The sequence below is a fragment of the Pollachius pollachius genome (assembly GCF_949987615.1).
Source record: "Pollachius pollachius genome assembly, chromosome: 2".
In the NCBI taxonomy this organism is placed as follows: Eukaryota; Metazoa; Chordata; class Actinopteri; order Gadiformes; family Gadidae; genus Pollachius; species Pollachius pollachius.
In genome coordinates, this window is record NC_136935.1 from 27,390,317 (window position 1) to 27,411,057 (window position 20,741).

The 20,741-nt window shown below is 42.8% G+C and overlaps 2 protein-coding genes across 2 annotated transcripts; one reads left to right on the plus strand and one right to left on the minus strand.

Moving 5' to 3' along the window:
* Window positions 1–780: 780 nt before the first annotated feature.
* Window positions 781–8,048, minus strand: ndufs8a (NADH:ubiquinone oxidoreductase core subunit S8a). The gene is made up of 8 exons (XM_079759107.1): window positions 7,953–8,048; window positions 7,233–7,287; window positions 6,498–6,563; window positions 5,978–6,067; window positions 4,083–4,191; window positions 3,403–3,466; window positions 1,444–1,572; window positions 781–1,353 (listed from the first exon to the last, which is right to left on the minus strand). The coding sequence occupies exons 2-8, from the start codon at window positions 7,273–7,275 to the stop codon at window positions 1,222–1,224; spliced, it is 633 nt and encodes a 210-aa protein (XP_079615233.1). The 5' UTR covers window positions 7,276–7,287; window positions 7,953–8,048; the 3' UTR covers window positions 781–1,221.
* A 7,392-nt stretch (window positions 8,049–15,440) lies between these two features.
* LOC307071302 (uncharacterized protein) lies at window positions 15,441–20,739 on the plus strand (the record flags this gene model as incomplete). The annotated part of the gene is made up of 8 exons (XM_079730288.1): window positions 15,441–15,516; window positions 15,900–16,036; window positions 17,116–17,179; window positions 17,695–17,820; window positions 18,330–18,474; window positions 18,883–19,053; window positions 19,786–19,867; window positions 20,530–20,739. The coding sequence occupies 8 exons, from the start codon at window positions 15,441–15,443 to the stop codon at window positions 20,737–20,739; spliced, it is 1,011 nt and encodes a 336-aa protein (XP_079586414.1).
* Window positions 20,740–20,741: the final 2 nt, after the last annotated feature.

A 20,741-nucleotide genomic window follows, 5' to 3' on the forward strand; every position in this document is an offset into this window, starting at 1 on the left:
ATTTTATCCAGGGGGGCCCAGCAATAAATTTCAACTAATATTTTAATATATATTTTTTATCTTAAATGGAAATCAGTCAATTTCCTACGGGCCGCTAGTTTGACACTCATGCTGTTCAGCAGATTGATATTGCCTGCTATGCTGCCAGTCTAGATAAATGTTTTACAGACTATCTAACAACATGATACTGCACTTTGTGGGCTCCTGCTTCTGATCACTAAACTTTGGCCAAGTTCAACAAACAAATGGGTTTCGTGGGAGGCGTACCGCAATGTTCACACTTCTCTCAGCATTAATATAACAATGTGACGGACAATGGCCTGCCCCTCTGCACATTCACCAGTTCATTGTTTGTCCTAACTCACAGGGGTGTAGGTTTTGGTATTTGGATGAAGAATTATACAAAGCAATATCCAAAACATGAAATGTTAACAGAGGTCCCTCCTTCTCTCAGCACTCCACCCATTAAAAGAAAGCACTCCCACCAAAGCCGTTTGAAGGCCCCGCCCTCTCTCATGACTAGCCTATTGAGGACGTTTGTTCGGTCCACTCAGGCCTGTTGCGTGTGCCGATTGGCTGCTCTATCCCACCTACGGATCTCCTGATTAGCCTAGCAAGTGTCTGTCAAGCTAAACCACGTTACATATGGACATCGATTTTCTATATGGAGACATTTGGGACTAAAACTTTCCTAACTTTAAATAAACTTTTAACATCATTATATAGATACAAACAAAGGCAGAAAACTCAAACAGGCCAAATCAGAACGCATTGGAAAGGTAAGTTCAAAACAACAGTTTATTTTCTCATTACATGTCCACAAGTCTTTTTACCCTTTATACAATTCTCCTGAAATGAACCTGGTGAAAACCATGGGTATCGATGCTGCAGAATGAGCCCAGCGAGGGGCCATAAGAACAGTTCATACTTGACTAGCTACATCAAATGGACAACCCCGCCTCCTAACCCAGTTCATAGGCAGTAGACCTTGCCCAATCAAAGTGCATGCTGCACTGCGCCACGCCTTGAAATGGTTCACAGGTTGGGTTGAGCAAAACTGTGCGCGAAGCCAGACTGGACTGTTATTGTTTACTTCAATAATTTACGAATGCCTGAATGCAACTGAAGCTCATATGTCTTAAAGTACAGTATGGACGTTGTGTTTTTGAGTGTGTGTGTGTGTGTTTGTATATATATGAGTGCGTGAGTGCGAGTGTGGTATTATCGGTAGAGGTAATCTGCTTGTATGTTGGCTGCAATCTCTGCCTCCCATTTATCTCCGTTGTTGAGCAGCTTCTCCTTGTTGTAGAGCAGCTCTTCGTGGGTCTCGGTGGAGAACTCAAAGTTTGGGCCCTGATTCACGGGGGGGGGGGGGGAATGATAGGGGAAGTTAAGTAACCATCATGATACAGAAACCTGTTTCTGTCTGTGTCTGTGTGTCACCTCGACGATGGCGTCCACGGGGCAGGCCTCCTGACAGAAGCCGCAGTAGATGCACTTGGTCATGTCGATGTCGTAGCGGGTGGTTCTCCGGCTGCCGTCGGCGCGTGGCTCAGCCTCAATGGTGATGGCCTGGTGACACAAACCGCCGGTCAGGGCTCAACACAACCACACCAATACAAGGCCCACCTATAGGAGCAGGGACCAGACCTGCCTCGTTCCTCTGGACCTACAGCACAGGCCTGGCCAGGAAGCTACAATTAGGTTATGCCCCTTTTCCACCAGCAGGTACGCTTCGGACCCAGCACGCCTCAGCCCAGTGGTGAGGGTGCGGTGTAGCCCAGCTCAGTTACGGCTCGCGCTTCCACCGCCGACAGTATCCTTATAGTAGGGCGGGGTTTAAGCCGTATGGCGATAGTCACGGCAGCTACGTAAGCATCCTGATCTCAGCAGCCTGACAGTGTAGCCTGCTAAAAATCCAAGGAAAAAGAAAAACGCGCACAATGAACAAAGAGCAACAATTTAGGACGACCAAGAAGGATGGCAAACTTTTGCGCAACATTTTTTTCAATAAACAAAGCTTTCACCGTTGTGCATAAATACCTCGCAGGTAATGTTTTTGTTTGTGATTCTGTTGACCAATCAAAGGACGGCATGTGTAGCTCGACATTGCCGGCCCCCTTTCAGGCATCTCAGTACCCCAATGGAGGAGTACTGCGAGACGAGTACGGCTCAATATGGCGCAGTCCGGATCACGCTCACTTTTGGCGGTGGTAACGCGATCCGTGCCGCACCTTTGCAGACTGAACCAACCCGCACCCTCCGGTGGAAATGCGCCATTAAAGATTTGTAAACTAACCGGTACCAGACAGAGGATTTTAGTAAATCGCAGGAATTGGTTTGATTTAGTATTCTAGATACCAATACGCTCCTTGGCAGAAGTACCCTTTCCCTCACAGCAAGTCTTCAAGGATTTGAAGACTTGCTGATGATCCGCACATAGGGTATTATCTTCTCGCATTGAGTGTTGAGTGGAGTTGTAATACTATTTATATTTGGTCTTCCTGAACGTTTTGGGTTACAGAGGTTTAAATAAGCTGATTGTGTCAATTGAAGCAAGAGAGCTTTCCATGCATTGGACCCCCCACTGGTAACCCTCTCACTGGTAACGACCAGTGAGGTGAGGGTCTGGGTCCTTCACCTCACTGGGGTGAAGGACCCACTGAACTGACCCTCACTGGGTCAGTTCAGTGCAAGTTAAAGGCCATCTTTAGTTTTCTGCCACTGATTTCCAGAAGAGGGCAGCAGACCAGTGCTGTGTTCCAATTTCCATACTTCCATGAGTACACTTAAACGTAGTACACTATCCGCACTCACTAAGTGCGCTAATTTTCAGAGGTCAGTGTTGTTCCAAATCAAATGCTCTGTGGTGCACTAACCGGAAATTACGATCACGACTGCCGCCGCGGTTCCTCCCCTGCAATAAACATCCCGCTTCGAACGGTGAACTCTTTACGCCTAGCAGCTATAAAAAGCTATAAAAACTACAAAATGACTATTAATGCAGGTTATGTGGAAAATGCGCAGACTTTGGCTCAGCCTGGCTCCGCCCTGTTCCGCTACGTAGCTAAGATGGCTGCCGTTGAGTACGAAAAGTGTACATCGATCCACACTTCGCGATTAGACCGTTTTGAGTACACCATTTGGGTCCTATTAGTACACTTATTTTCGCCCAATCTGAATTGGAACGCCCTACATACTCAAACTAAGGCTAGTAAGTACGGATAGTATGGATATTGGAACACAGCACAGATCTATCGCAATATACAAAAACGTGTTGATAGTAATATACATACACAGACATGTTGATAGTAATATACACAAACAGACATTTTGATACAGAAAAACGTGTTGATAGTTATATACACACACACCGACATGTTGATAGTAATGTACACACACCTGGGCAGGGCAGATGGCCTCACACAACTTGCAGGCAATGCAGCGCTCCTCTCCAGAAGGATACCTTGAACATCACAAAAACAATGAGTTACAACTCAGAACACTTGCTGGGCGGTGGACAGGCCCAGTCGAGCCACCGTCCGCTTCATGGCTTTTGTTCAAATCAAAATAAAAGAAATAGGTCAGTCATCCAGTCCATGTGGAAATCGAATATTTCCAGACCCCAGGGACCTGCTCCATGTTCTCTACTGATCACTCTCCCTCTGTTCTCTACTGATCACCCTACCTACAAAAAAAACTGACGTTATCGATAGTCATTATCGTTACTGATGTATATTGTACGCCATTAACAATGGTACATGCTCACTCCGCATATAGTAAAGTATAATAATGACCTGTTAGTAAAAGTATTTTTTTCATTATTATTAACATCATTATTATTATCATCATCATTATTATTTTGCATTGAATAAAATCAGGGCTTTTGTCTTGTCCACTGAACCGTATTTCAATCTGTCAGGGGAATGCCATGCTGGGAACCGTTACACCCCTCGTTCACACAGTTCATCTGTTCTCTCCCATGTACACCACTACCTAAATACCTACTATTCATAATCCATGAAGCATACTTTTGACTCAGACACCAAATAAACACTCAATGAACCTCAGGCTGGCAGTACCTGCGGAGGGCGTGCTCCCCTCTGAAGCGTGGAGAGAGGGGTCCCTTCTCAAAGGGGTAGTTGATGGTGGCAGGCTCCCTGAAGAGGTAGCTCATCGTCATGCCCAGCCCTGGCCAGTAGAAGGGGTCAAAACACAACGAGCTTTGATGCAGCAGAACACCACGCCTGCTGTTCAAAGATCGACCGCAGTGTGGTCCCCGCCTCAACATCTGGCAATGTTGTGATAAAGGTATGCAATATATTTTATGCTGATTAATGGGATTGTTATATCGCTATTATTCCAATAATCTACTTTATAACCATTAACTACAGCCAAAATGGGAGGTCGATTTTTCTGGCACTGGTTTTATACTCCGTTTCAGCAACATTCAGTGTGTAGTACGGTGCTCCCTCTGGAAGCAGCCTGGAGAAGGAGAAGGCTCATGCGTGGCAGGGTGGATGGCTGCAGAGAAAGCCATGTGGGTGCACTACTGTTAACCCATTTATAATATGTATAATACAATTATGTAGTAGGAAGACTAGCAGATAAATACAACAACAGCCGATAACATCTAAAAGTCCATACAGACCAATCCGACTGCCGATTTTCGGCAGAAAAGGCAGTCGGGCCGATCAGCTTGCGCTTTTCTCCCCGACACGGTCAAAAAGGTGTGCATCACACACAGGACTGTCTAACGACTTGAGCGTACATTCTGCGCTTGCGCGAGACATGTCTTCATAAGAGCAGGCGGCACTAATCTGTATTGTGGCCCAAAAAAACGAAAGCTAGAAATGACGGAACTTCTCTCTAGACCAAAACACAGAGCATGCCGTCGTCAGTAATTGTCACTTCCTCTTGTTCACTGATTCGCTAGTCAAGGGCTAGGGCCGATAACAAAACATGTGTAATCGGCGGAAAAGAACACTAACGGCTTGAAAAGATCACAACGACGTTGACGACGGCCGATCGCACAACACACATGAAACAGACTCAGGTCACCGATCTCGCCAGACTGTCCGACGACCGATAATCTGGTTGGTCTGTAGCGGCCTTAACAGCAAAGTTCTGTTGGCAAGAATCATACCATCATACCTTAGTGAGTTAATCCAGCCCTATACCCCCGCTAGATCACTGTGTTCCTCCGAGGAGCAAGTCTTATGTCGGGCCGATGTCACCACTAGGTCACAATCAAGACTCTCATTTCTTTTACCCCAAAGGTGGAACGAGATGCCAAGCGGAATTCGCTCGGCCACTAGCTTGGACTCAAAAAACATTTGAAGACGCTTCTCCCATCTCTTCTCCAGTTCCTCCCTGTTTTTAAGACTTAACTGATCTAGCCACATCTAATGTCTTAAGACCATTATATTTTTATTTTTTATTTACTCATCCTCTTTTATGTATTCATTTAGTGTATTCTCTACTTGCTTACAAGTTTTCAGTACGACCACATACATTGTCAGCTTTGGACTATCTTATGTTTAGTAAACGTTTCATTTGATTATCATGTGTGGATTCTTTTTTTATGTTATGTTGTATGTTACTGCTTGTTGTTAATGTAATTAATGTCTTTTTTTTTTTCTGTTGTCGAATATGTTGTACGTTGCCTTGGAGAAAGGCGTCTGCCAAATTAAATTGAAGTAAATTAAAGTAAGAAGCAGCTGACGATAGATCAGAAAATCAATGCACAGTAAATGTTGGGATTCAAATGTCTGCACAGAATAATATGATAACAGCAAACAACTAACAATATACAAATATAGAAATTAAATCCCACTGCATGAAGTGTTAGGATTGGAGCACAGATTAGAAGTGCTGAAATAGCGGGCAGGCGGGAGCAGGTTGCTCTTCATTTACATTTAGGGCATCTGGCAGACGCTTTTATCCGAACCGACTTAGAATAATTCCATTTACTGACCTCTGAACAGCTCTGTCCACAGCAGAGTCTGAGCGGCCCGGTCTGTGATGGCCTTAATGTCCAGGGAAGCCTCCTGGGCATTCACATACTCTGTAACACAATGGGGAAATCTGTTACACAAAGGCGAACTCTGTTACACAAAGGGGAACCCAGTTACACAAAGGGGAACTCTGTAACACAAAGGGAAACCCTGAAACACAAATGGGAACTCTTATGATGGCTGCCGAGTAGCCTCGGGCCTCACTGGAGATGGTCTGCAGTTTGTGTTCAATTGTGAATTTGTTGCTTGTGCTTAACCGCTTTGTTTGGGTCTTGGTTGAATGTAATTCATTTTATATGTGTGGCAGGGGATCATCTGATGTAAAATTAATTTGAAGGGACTTTTGTACAATTTCTTTTGACAGATAAATATATAGAGATCGTGTGGTTGTGATGCAAATAAGAATAGTATTTTACAGTGTTACACTGCATGAAAGCTCACTGTGAATGAATTGGTATGTTTTGTCAAAGTGGTACTTACTAAAACTCTCTCTCTGCCCGGACACACTGAAGCACCTAACTAGACTCTGGCCAGTCACAAACGACCCTGAAAGAAAAACACATGATCGTCATCATCATCATACAGAAAAGGGCAAATCTTCATACATTTCCAGTTAGAAACAGAAGAAAAGTGACCGGGTAGGCTCTGGAGTTGATTCATTGCCACAGCTACAAAGATGGTTGAGAAAATAAAAGCTAGACCCCATAAGAAGAGCCAATGGAAAGACGCAAAGGTAAACATTTCTAATTGTGCTATTCCACTGCAAAGTAACGGTAGAAATCACACTCTCATCCCAATATAGATAAAACATGAGCAAGGGAATATGGATACTTGGAACAATAAGACAATTACAGAGAATTCACTAATCAAATGCAGTGTTGCTGAGCTACAACAGCATGATTTGTATACTGGTACTTGCTATAAATACAAATCATTATTGTACATAAGTAGGTTTCTAATGGACATTTGGATATAAAACATGGTATAGATGTCTACATGTTGTATACATACAGTACATGTATGTATGTATGTATGTATGTATTTATGTATTTATGTATTTATGTATGTATGTATGTATGTATGTAGAGGGCAAACAAGTAATGAGTATGTGTATAACTCAACATTTAGCCTTTTAGAAGGACTTAGATTAAAGGTGACAATGTGAATAAGGCAAGACAGTAGCGGTGTCTGAATCCATGGCTGTTGAAACCTTACCTTGCCTGGACGTGGAGTACAGCAAACGCAGAGTTGCAGCCATCACGTTTAAACGCTGAAGCGAAAATCAAATGTGTCAGGAGAGAAGAACACACAAAATAAACACAACTATTTGTGACTATTTCACAGAAGAGTCTACTTCAAATTGGATTGTACAACAACAACACTAAGCTGAGCCTATTTGCGCCACCACGCATGCGCGATGAGGCAGCACCCCCTGCTGGTTTGTTCGCAGGCCCGTTTGAAGGGCAGTGGTTTAGTTCTGAATGTACATCAACGCTTCATGTGATGAATGTTGCGACTAAACCAGTTCACTCAACAGCCCCGATGAGTGAATATATCTCATTTGACAACCAGTTCCGGACTGTAAACTTGAGCTGACAACAATATTATTAATGTCCACAGCCAAATCACATCAAGACATATGATCTTCAGCATCGTTAGCTTGTTAGCAGTGCTAATCTGCTGACCAGGTGCAGAAAGTGATCTTCAAAAAGCTTTCATGGACAGAGTAGAAGTCCTCAGACACAGAGCTCCAGTACTAGGCTTCGTAACTCTAACACCACAACATCTCAAGGACGAGATGGGAGGTTAAGGGACGGATACCATCAACAATAATCAACTTGGACCTGTACAAATTATTAATTGTTTAAGTTTCGCCTGACGAAACCACCTACGTTTTTAAGACTGTAATAAGACATTTGAACGTAATATGCTTACCGATCTGTCGCTATTTGGCCTTCTAAACCAGAACAGCAGACGAGTATACCACTGTGCAGGAAGTGACGACAGACGTGTTCAGTCAGCTCACCGGAAACGACGTTGAAACTTCTTCTTCTGTTTAATGGCGGACATAGCTTTTCACTATATACCGCCACCTACTGGACAACTACGCAGAGTGTGTAACAAGGACGTTGGCAAATGATACTTTAAATCATAAAAATAAATTCAGAGAAAAAACATACAAACAAACGAAACACAACAAAATAAATAAATTAAATATATATATAAGGTTAAATATTTCTAATTAGTTCAGTATCAATAAGATACATAACAAAATACCTGCTTCTTTGTCCCTCCATACCTTGCTCCTGTAAAATATTGTGAATGTCATTTTCTTCATCCAGTTCTTTCCATTTCTGCCTGTGCTGGTCAAATTTCTTATATTTAACTAAAACATGATTAACATCCTCTACAACTTTGCACTCAGAGCATACACCATTACTTTTACCTATTATTGCTAGAGTGGAATTAAGTCCAGTATGACCTAATCTCAACCTTGTTATTACAATTTCTTCATGTCTGTTTAGCCCCTTTGAGGTGATTATTTTCCCTCCAACTCTGCTCTGGTTCCTATGGTAGTAGGCCCATCTGGCTGAACTCTCTGACTCCCATTCATCTTGCCACCTTAACATAACCTCTAATTTAATTCCATCACCTTTGACCAGTGGAATGTGAAAATCTCCAGTGCTTGTTTTAGCTAATTAATCAGCAATTTCATTGCTCGCTTTTTTCTGTTAATAAATCAATGTTTACCTCTGGATCAGGGAGCAGCCATGGAGGAATACAACTTAAAGCTAATGCTGGACCATACTTTAATTCTTTCAATCCATACTCATTCACTAAATCGTCAATATTCCAACCAAATCCATTGGCCTTTTTAGTATATTCCCAACAATCACTAAGCACTGGAATAGATTGGTTAACGTTGTAACTTAATTTAGATTTCAATATATAAATCAAAGGGGTTTCTTATTTATGCTAGGCCAGACTTAGAGATTTCCTACTTTGGTGTTTTACTTTGTTTGGTGAAAACAAGAAGCAGGGATTACACAGTTCGGGCAGTATGGTTGTCCTCCAATGTACGACATGTTTGATGTAATTCCTCTGTGGTCCTCCGGAGGGATGTGTTTTCACCTTCTTCTGCTTCTTATTTATGGGCATTAAAAGTTTTGGGGAGCATTACCGCCGCCAACTGGACTGGAGTAGAAATCAGGAGCAGTGACTTCAATTTAAATAGATAAATGAAAAAATAAAAAAAACTCTGTATATTACACCGGTTTATCTCCATGATTACATTTAAATACACTTTATTTTGCAGGCTGACCAAGAAGACGATTTACTGTCCGACATTTTATAGAAGGACATGCATAATTGTCTTATTTACATTTTACATTTAGCAGACGCTCTATCCAAAGCAACTAACAACGGTTAATACACACATTGACACACATTGACACACAACGGCGTCCGAGTCAACCATGCATGGGCAACAGCCAGCTCGTCAGGAGCAGTTACGATGAAGTGTGTTACTCGGGGACACAAATGGAGACACAATAATGCCTATTTTCCACCGACAGTACCATCTTAACTCGCCAGGCTAAGGCTCAGTCTCAATTCCGACCAAAATCTGATGTGGAATAAACTAATTTGATCCTTTGTGGTGTGGTGGCCTCGTGCTAGGTATGACTCGGAGAGTGGTGAATGTTCAACAACGTGGTTTATTCTAACAGAGACACAAGGTATACGGGCTTGCGCTCTGGAGGTGGATCATGAAGCATCTCACGAACACAGTAAACCAAGCCCCCAGGAACAATGCATACTTCCGCAATCCACCAGTGCTCAGCGGCCAAGCCTGGTATTGCAGCTGTTTAAGCGGGCTGTGGACGGGTCCCTCGATTCAAGGGACCCAGAAGTAGATATCTCCGTTCAATCCAATACAAGTGGTGAACAGGAATGTGTCTCCGCAAAAAATGATATCAATCAAAGGCTCATAATTATCTTTATGCCATGTCAACAATTTATTTGGGATTTAACATAGAAAATGTTCCATTCAAAATTAATTTAAAAAAAAAGATCAAGGAAATGTAACACTCAACATCAATACAACCTCCAGCTTTCCTTGTGAGTGCCCAGTTTGTTTACATGATGTCGGCGCATCTGTCTGCGTCACACAAATACCCGGCCCATTTACTGACGCAAATGACGTTTAGAAATGTTCAGCGTATTGTCCAAATTCTCGTTTGTTCGCTCCCAATATAGTGCACTATATCATAAACACTATATACGATTTCGAACACATCTTATAATAGGTCCATGAGGTAAACAAACAGTTATCTTGGGAGTGGGCGGAACGGTAAATAGGCCACGCCTAAATGTTCTTATTTATTGGTCTGCCTTGGCTTGAACGGAAATGGCAAAGTGGCCATGTTTGTAGTCTATAACTTATCTATAAAATCATTAAAACCTTATATGGTGTTATCCATTATGTGGTGAAGAAACCCTTCATAACTGTGGTTAGCCTGATACATATTATCAGAAATAGCATAGACTAAAATAATTTCCATCGACATGCATGTGCGGGTGCACTGCGCGTGTTCATGAATGTGTGTTCATGTTTGCCTCCCTGGCGAGCTTTACCTGTCTACATGAGGTCCAACAAGGATGATGAAATAGCGAATACCCTCAGATGAGAACCTGTGTCTCTCATAAAGAATATTCTCAGGCAATGCTTAGGGATCGGCCCCGAAAGAGACTCTGTCGGAGAGACCCCAGTACGATACGGGCTCCGAAGTCAACGGGAACACCCACAAATGGTCGCGCCATTGCCAAAAGAGGAGGAAGGCCGAGCTCTCTGAGTGGCCAATGACGTGCGTCGCAACATAGGTCGCTTTGGTCGCGACGTAGGTCGCAGTGGTCGCTCGTCTGGCTGCTTTCAGTCGCTGTGGTCGCTGGCTGGCTTGGTCGCTCAAAGTGTATGGGCTGTAATTAATTTGCATGTTATTAACGTTTTTTTGCGACAGTTGAAGTACCAGAAAGCCATGCTCTCTGGCGAAAGCTACCTACAGCTCTTTATTGCTAATATTATTTTAATATTTTTTTATTAAATTACAGTTTAAAATGATGAAATCGTTGTAATGATGAAATCAGTATCAATAAAATATATTAGTTGTATTTTGGGGCGTATTCAAATAATGTATTTTATATATTATATATAGCCTATTTTTTTGTTAAATGTCATTAAGCCTAATAAGGTATATTATGTACAAAGTTCTTTGTTAAAGAGTTATATACTACAATATAAGTGCAAAAAATTGTATGAAATGTCACAGTGGTACAAGCGGTAGTGACGCTAGTTTAATATTCAAGAGGGCGGGTGTTCGATTCTCTCTACGGTCGATTGTTTCTCTTTTAGTCAAGCTTATTGACGCAATCTGCCTCTTTCATTTTGACATTTTAGTATGATTTAGTACGATGGTATGATAATTATACGACGTAATGACGGGCTGCGACGACAGGCCGGCCGCTGGCTGCGGCTGGCTGCGGCTGGCTGCTGGCTCTGGCAGGCTGAAGGACTAGGTCGCGGCCATAAAACCTTCGCGACCCTTTTTGCGGCAAATAGGTCGCAACCAACCAGAGGTATGGCTGAATGAGCGACCTGTGGCAGCCAGCCATTGTCACCATGGCTGCTACCATAACCAAACGCCTATGTTATCAGTTAACAACATCTCATTGAACAGAATAAATATATGTGCGTCAGTATAGTAAAAACATAGGCCTGCATAAAATAATATATTGGTTAGATATACAGTATGTAGGCCACGATAGGCGTGTTTATTATAATTAGTAATACAGTCATGGATTATATATTAATAGTTGATTAACAATTGTATGACAGTTTACAGTTGTTTTGTCATCTTATCTTATCTTATCTGTGTTGATGTGCCCACTGATACAATTGGCCACTCCTACATAATGAGCATTTCAATGCTTTACAAATCAGCCCCCTCCCCACAAAAGCTATGTATTATTGTATGTACGTTTTTATTATACTGACGCACGTATATTTATTCTGTTCAATGTTAACTGATAAGATACGCATTTGGTTGTGGTAGCAGCCATGGTGACAATGGCTGGCTGCCACAGGTCGCTCATTCAGCCATACCTCTGGTTGGTTGCGATTTATTTGCCGCCAAAAGGGTCCTAACGCTTTTATTGTCGCGACCTTGTCGGTCAGCCTGCCAGAGCCAGCAGCCAGTCGCAGCCAGCGGCCAGCCGTGGCTGGCCTGTCATACCATCGTACTAAATCATACTAAAATGTTAAAATGAAAGAGGCCGATTGCGTCAGTAAGTTTGACTAAAAGAGCAAAAACACATCTGACCCTGGAGAGAATCAAACACACAACCCATTGATTATTAAACTAGCGTCACTACCACTTGCACCGCTGTAGATTTCATGTCTGCCGTTGTTACACTTCAAACTATATTATACTATAACTTTCTTCATAGGATATTTTATTATATTTTGACATTTAACAAACCAATAGGCCCTACAATATAATCAATACAAATTCGTACACATCAATGCATTACAAAGTTAATTTGAAATTAATTAAATATAGATGGATAGACCAATAGGCCTATTTATTTATATATATTATAAAAAGGCCTATTGGTCTATCAATATCTAAGCTATATATTATTGTATGTATGTTTTTATTATACTGATGCACGTATATTTATTCTGTTCAATGAGATGTTAACTGATAACATAGACTTTTGGTTGTGGTAGTAGCCATGGTGACAATGGCTGGCTGCCACAGGTCGCTCATTCAGCCATACCTCTGGTTGGTTGCGACCTATTTGCCGCAAAAAGGGTCGCGACGCTTTTATGGTCGCGACCTAGTCGGTCAGCCTGCCGGGGCCAGCCTGCCGGGGCCAGCCTGCCGGGGCCAGCCTGCCGGGGCCAGCCTGCCGGGGCCAGCCTGCCGGGGCAAGCCGCGGCTGGCCTGTCGTCGCAGCCAGCCAGCCGATACCAGCCAGGCGTCGCAGCCCTTCATTACGTCGAATAATTATCATACCATCGTTCTAAATCATACTAAAATGTTAAAATGAAAGAGGCCGATTGCGGCAATAAGTTTTACTAAAAGAGCAAAATATATATCTGACCGTGGAAGAATTGCCCTATTGATTATTAACACAGCGTCACTACCGCTTTGTCCTCCAATCGTTACACTTATATTTAACTATGTCACTCTATAACGAATAACTTTGTACATAATATACCTTATTAGGCTTAATGACATTTAACAAAACAAGTAGGCTATGTATAATATATAAAATACATTATTTGAATACGCCCCAAATTACAACTAATACATTTTATTGATACTGATAGAGCAACGATTTCATCATTTTAAACTGTAATTGAATAGAAAAATATTAAAATAATATTGGCAATAAAGAGCTGTAGGTAGCTTTCGCCAGAGAGCATGGCTTTCTGGTACTTCAACTGTCGCAAAAAAAACGTTAATAACATGCAGATTAAATGATTAACGACCGCCCATAGACTTAGTGCGACCAAGCCATCCAGCGACCACAGCGACTGAAAGCAGCCAGACGAGCGACCAACACAGCGACCAATGCGACCGACGCCGCGACCAATGCGACCTACGTCGCGATGCACGCCGTTGGCCACTCAGAGAGTTCGGCCCTACTGCAAAAGAGGGGCTAGAAGGCTGCGCACGCCGATCTTACCCGATAGACTAGCTGAAAACCTGCTCCTCCCGACCAGGTTTGGTTGAGGGCATAAGTCACCATGGTTATACAGCGACGCTAAAATAGATCGACTTTCGTGTCCCAGCTAACCCAGGCTTTGAGCACAACATACCTCGCTAACTCAGTAATCGAGGTTCGTAGTACAGGCCACTGATCTCATGGAACCTCGACGGAGGTCAGACTAGACACTCAGACACTATATTGACACTCATCTAGGAGGAGCCTGGGATCGAACTAGCATGCACGTCAACCTGCTCTACCTCCTGAGCTAAGCCGACCCACTCCACAGCTATTGCTATTGCCAATTTGTTTTTATATATTGTATAGATTAGTGTTGTATAGACTGTTTCAATGTGGTCCCAGTACTACTGCCAGATGTTTTGAACACACATATTACCGTGGGCCTCAGTATAGTCTGTCCACCACTTCATTCCCCTCTACCCCTTCATGAGAGGGTACCCAAACCTAGCTTACCTACTTACCTACTTATGGGCATGTGCACAGGGCTACAATCAACCTTTGCCCTCATTGGCTAAACTGTCCTCTGGCCAAAACACCTCTTATTTCATTTTAAAATAGTTAGATAATAGCTAGTTCCTCTAGGCAGCTAGAGGAACTAGAAGAACGATACACGTCTAACATAATGTGGTACGGGATCTGAACATGTTTAATTTAGGTTGGAGATAGAGAATGGATAACAAGGGGGAGGATATAGAGTTTGATGAGAAAAACCTGGTGTTTTTAAATGATGTTCAGGGACCAAAATAGATCCAAAATGGAAGGTCATCTGTGCTTGATCTGACTCTGGTGTCAAATAACACCAGTGCACCAGTATGTGACTGGGAGGAGCATGGGGGGGGGGGGGGGGGACTATGGGACCACTATCCAGTCTGGTGTAAATCATTAGAACTCAGAGAGCAGGGGGGGGAGGGGGGGGGCACTGGGAACTAGTTATTTAGGAACGCAGATTGGGAGACCGTTCAGCAAGAGGGTGATGGAATTATCTGGCCATCACCAAAAATATCAGCAAAAACACTTCATGGGGAAAAACAAGATGCTGAAGGATTAGCTGTGGCAGGATCCATTTAAGGCATGATAGAAGGAAAAATAAGCAGGGCCATGACGGAGGATTAGTGCTCCTAAATCAGAAATGAAAAGTTATAAATCATGTTAGCCTATTCTAGTAGAACCCCCAAAAGACATTGATAACCACACAATTAGCTAAATGTGAGCCCTTAAAGTTCAATTGTACAAGAATACCCCAGAGCCATTGGTTTCCACGTTTCATGTTTGGAAAAAAATGTCCAGATCGTTTGAAATATCAGTGGGGTAGTAATAATAAATACATTAAAATATATATTCCGGAGCACCTACATGTATTGCTTTTCTTATTATATATTCAAATTCTCTTCATCTGTAGGTGTTAGCATTCCTCCTAATATTGAATATAGAAGCCCTTTATCAGTTTGATAAATCAATGTCTTCCTGTATGCTCAAGCAACTGATGTGTGGAGACTGAGGTCCAGTCCACCTGAGCTGAGAGCTGCAGAAGTGTTGTTGCAGGTATATACACTCGGTTTGCATTGTAAGCTGTTCTTGTTCAGTTTAATGAAGCATGCCAGTTTTAATTGGAAAGGTGTGGTTGATTTGATGGGTACACTCAAAGTGAGCACTGCTACGAGCACTGTTGAAGGTAGAAGGCAGGCGGTTTATCCTATTCCTACAAGTAAGTGAACATTATTTTATTTTCCAATTACGATTGTTCTCAGCAGAATTTAATAGCCAACACTTATTCAACATAGGACAGCACACCTTTCTCTAGCTAAACACAAGTCACTTGTAATGGACATGACGCTGGAATGGAGCGTTATCATCCTCCCTGAACCAAAATGAATGATAAAGAAATGTAGTTGGTAGAGTAGTAATATTCAAAATACACAATGTGAGCATGTATTGTTCTTTTCATTGATGCCTTGATGAAGTGGTTACTTCTGAAGAATTTATATTTAAAAAATAATAACAATAAAAACGTCAACAAAAACATGACCAACTGAACTCCTAACGTGCTTTGAAATGGCTAAACCCCCGACCCCGACTCATCTCGCTCAGTGAATAAGTACCTTAACGACAGTGCAGTGGAGCGACCCTGGACGGAGGTGGAGAAATGGGTGTTGGTGACGGTGTTGGGGCTGGAAATGGTGATGGGGGTGGTGGGCAACTGCCTTGTCCTGCTCATCAAAGTCATGGTAGGGCTGTGAGTCTGTCGCTCTTCGTCTCTCTCTGTGTCTTCCTGTGATCCGTTGTGCCTTACAAATTGGGGTATGCCTTTAGGTGTGGCTGTTTCTTGGATGATCTTAGGGTTCCTAGATGTCAAGGGATTATAAGGATCGGAGCAGATGTGAATAGGGTTAGGGTTAAGGGTTATGAACAGGAGGTCATGTGACGATGATATGTTTACGCTGGGACTGAGGGTCCTCTGCTCTGTTCCTCTCCACAGATAGACGCGTGTCATTCTTACAAGCTTACAGAATGATTAGTAAAACTGCACAATACACAATGTGTATGTAGCTGTTAGTATAGGAAGGGGTTACCCTAACCCTAGGGGTCATGAAAGTGAGTTATTTGTCATTCCGGGAAGACATTGATGTGTTTGAAACAGCCTCAGCGTTTCAATGTGGGACCTGGCAAAACAAAGTTTCGTTGTAGCCTACTAGGTTACAGTGTATTTACGCTGATTTAGGAGTTTACAATGCTACAACTCTTGAGTCCTCCAAGGATGCCATGATGCATTCTGAATCAAGACCTATCTGAGATCTGGGTATTCATCCAGGCTAGTTTGTTTTATTATTTATAAGATTAGCCTATTTTGGTAAAATTGTAAGTATTTTGTGATATAAGCTAACACTGTATGTGCATGATTGCCTTCTTTCACTGTAAGTTTACGTGCATTTTACTACGAAAACACAGTTTATTTGTAACACTGATGTACTATCCGAACATGTATTGAGTCTACTGAGATGTGGTAATAATAAATGATAAATAAAGGACCAGAGATCATCATCATCATCCTCATCATCCCCATAACAGTACTGCAACACAACTTATTGGGCAGTGGATTGAAAGTTGTACAAAACATAATCAACAATCATAAAGAAAACGTTGATCAACTGGAATGGAGACTGAAGTTTCTCACATGCATTGATAGTTATTTTGTTTATCCCTCATCCATAGTCATAGAATATGATCTTTCTTTTCTGAGTTTTATTTTTTTTCCTTGTTCCCTAATTTAATCCTTTGTGTAGTACATCATTTTCTTTCATTCTAGTGCAGTAAGCAGTACTCTTGTCGCTACTGGGTTCCCTTCCTGAGCCTCACCCTGTCGGACCTAGGTAAGGGTACCACTGGATTTACGCACAGAAACATATCAGCGATGTATCTCTCAGATTTTCTGATTCACTCTCCAGACTTCAGTCCATTGATCATTGATAGATTAATTTATTTATTATGTAAAATATATATTATTACTATTATACCCAATGGCAACATGCAGTCGATGAATCTCCACAACTTAATATAAAATAAGTGTAACAAGCTTGTGTGTGTTGGTGTGAGTGTGTTATTTGTTGGTGTGAGTTTGTGTGTGTGTGCGTTTGTGTGTAGCAGAGAGCTGTACAAGAGCAGGGTGAGAGACACATCTTGAGCCTGGTAAAGGTTTTATAGATATGTTTCGCACCACTGTTGGAAGTGTTCACACTTCCTAACCTCTGTAAACCTCTGGGATTTTTTATGTGTTGCAAAGTCAAACCAAATCTAACCAGATCAGACACGGTTACAAGGCAGTGCCCTATGACACCATGTCTGAGTTAGCTCCACGTGTTGCAAGTAGTAACACTGTGTCCTCCAGGCTCCTCTGCGCTCATCATCTCTGGCTCCCTGCTGGCCATGCTGACCGGCGGTCAGACATCTCCTTGGTGTGAGGTGGTCAGCCTGTTAAAGTTTGCCTTCATTACCTCCTCTATTGGAAGCATAGGTAACGTAATCACATGCCAGCACAGGTGTGCCATTCTTTATACACTTTTTATGAACCTTTTCAACCCCAACTCAAACCAAGGCGCACTGAGCCTATACGATGACACGATTAAATTGCTAAAACAGAAAAAACGTTTTGTTTTACATGAATGTATTGTCGTATTGCAGAATAGACGTTAGAATATGTTAGTGCCTCAAGAATGAAACAACACATTTTGTAAACGTGTAAATCATTAAGCCGGTTGCAAACTATACGCGTCAGTGGTTGACATATGTCCAACTTTTTATTAATAGTTTTCAATAAAGTCACTCGAGCTACACGCTATCGTCACACTTTGCCTCAAACAGTGAACTTAATATGAAACCTCAAAGACCCAGTATATCATGTGTGGTTACATGACCCTATGCTACCCTGCATCTAGTACTAAGAACATCAACCAATAGCATTTTCCGGGGAAATTATCCCTGCATCCCGGTGTGACTCGTGACGTAAGGCGTTTCCCTTCGCAGCCATCCTGTGTGTGCAGCGCTTGCTGGGCATGCCCTTTAGGGGCAGCGTATTCTTCGTGGTTCTGGTGCTGACCTGCTTGGCCTCCTGGGTGTCAGGCGTGGTGTTTGGGACTGTCCCTGTGGTCTACGCCTGGATCAAGTATCTGTATAGCTTTCACTTCTGGTTTAAAAGAATTATGGATTGCTTCTTTCGCTTGATATTTCATGTTTAGGGTCGATTCCAACTGATTTCCTTCCACATGTAATCTAATAACAGCAGACAGAATGCCCTATCACATTTTACCAAAAAACGATCTAATCTTCTGTACTTTGGCTAAAATGTAATTGGTAGATATTGGTAATATACCCTGCAATTAAAAAATCTAATTTGTTAAAAGTCAGATAGGTTATTACTTAATTAAACTTACACGAAAGCATTACAATCTCTTAAACATTGCTTTTTCAGTAGTTGTTTGCATCATATTGGCCAAAAAACTCTCTAGCTTTGTATTGGGTTAGGGAAATCCTACAGATCCTTAATATCACCTCAACGCTGCTGGGCTCCCCACCGTAGGTACGACCCTGCTGAGATGCTGTGTGCAGTGTTCTGGGAGACCAGCTACTCAGACATGATGGTGTACATCCTGTGTGCCTTCTCCGTTTGCATCTTCCTCCCCGTGCTCCTCATCTTCCTGGGCTCTTTGATGACCGCAGCCGGCCTTGTTCCGCGGTGGAACACCTACAAGTGAGTGGGCTGAGAGAGCTTCATGAAGTTCTGTTCTGTTCTGAGGTGTTCCGGTCCATTGAAGTGATCTCCTCCCTCCTCTTAGCCGTGTGTGACCATTGTCCCAGAGCGAGACAAGAAGAACATGAAAACAACAACAAAGACAGGGAGAGTAAATATGTTTACATGAAGATGAGGAGTAATCTTATTATTTTTTTAATTATCGGACAGAGCCATGTCTGAAACATGTAATGGAAACAGACAGCCCTCTATCGGAAGCCCCGCCCTCTCTCTTGCTCTCACCACTAAACTAAAACGGATATCACCTCCTCCTTAGAATGGACGGAAGTCCCGCCCTCTCATTCGCCAAGAACACACATTGGTTGTGAGACACTCACTAACCCCGTTCCAGGTGTTTCGTTGTGAGATGAGAAGGGTTTCGGAGCCAAGCTATCATTTCAAAGTTAAGAAAGTAGCTATGTAAAATGTAAACATCACATTAAAACCCCCAGTTACAATGTGTAGTTTTTTTTTCAGTTTGTGTTCATATCATGGAAGTAAGAAACAAATCAATTTCTGCAAGTAGCATACCCACCAAGCTAACTGGGTTCTAACTGCCAGCTTGGTGGTGAAACCCGATGTGGATTCCTCAGAACCATGATGTCCATCATCTGTGAATCAGGCCAATGAACGTAGCTTACTTCCTGGCTCGACCTCTGAAGGTATCTTACCATGTTCCTCTCTTGGCCTCAGCGAGGAGGACGATATGTCGTTGGTCACGCCACTGCTGGTGGCCTTCTACCTGCTCTGCTACACCCCCTTCGTCGTGTCCGAGGTAAGACCACCCCCTTCATCTTATCCGAGGTAGGACCACCCCCTTTGTTCGTCGTGTCCGAGGTAAGACCACCCCCTTCATCATACATCATATCTGAGGTAAGACCACCCCCTTCGTCGTGTCCGAGGTAAGACCACCCCCTTCATCATATCTGAGGTAAGACCACCCCCTTCGTCGTGTCCGAGGTAAGACCACCCCCTTCGCCCTGTCCAAGGTAAGACCACCCCCTTCATCATGTCCGAGGGAAGACCACCCCCTTCATCGTGTCCGAGGTAAGACCACCCACTTCATCGTGACTGAGGTAAGACCAACCCCTTCATCGTATCCGGGGTAAGACCACACACACACACACTGTTGGAGAGTATGTCAGCAGGAAGCCAGAAAGGATGTCCTCTATGCTACACAAAACACAAACAAACCAAATAATTCAACTAAGGTCCAGACTGTACAGGATCTGGCCTTTCCATTGTCCAGCATCAGCGAGGGTCAGATATCTCAGAAAACCATCGGATTCATCTTTAAAGGTTATAGATTCAAGTAACTTGAGGAATCCTGATAATACAGGAAAATGAATAGCCCTCATTAATGATTTGATGAGGAACATCTACCGAAATCTACCATCTAAGTAAAAGTTGTCATTTCTGTTTCATGTTTTCCTTCAGCTGATTCTCCTGGGCAAGCAGGATCTGTCCCCGGCTCCTTATTGGCTGAGGACCTTTTCATCTGTCATGTCCTACCTGGACTGTGGGCTGAACCCCCTCATCTACTGCTCTCACCGAGACTTCAGGGAGGCGGGACTATCCCTGCTGTGGACCAGTAGAAAGTCCTTCTCAGATCCCATTCTCACAGGCATAACACAGTTAAACCTATAGGA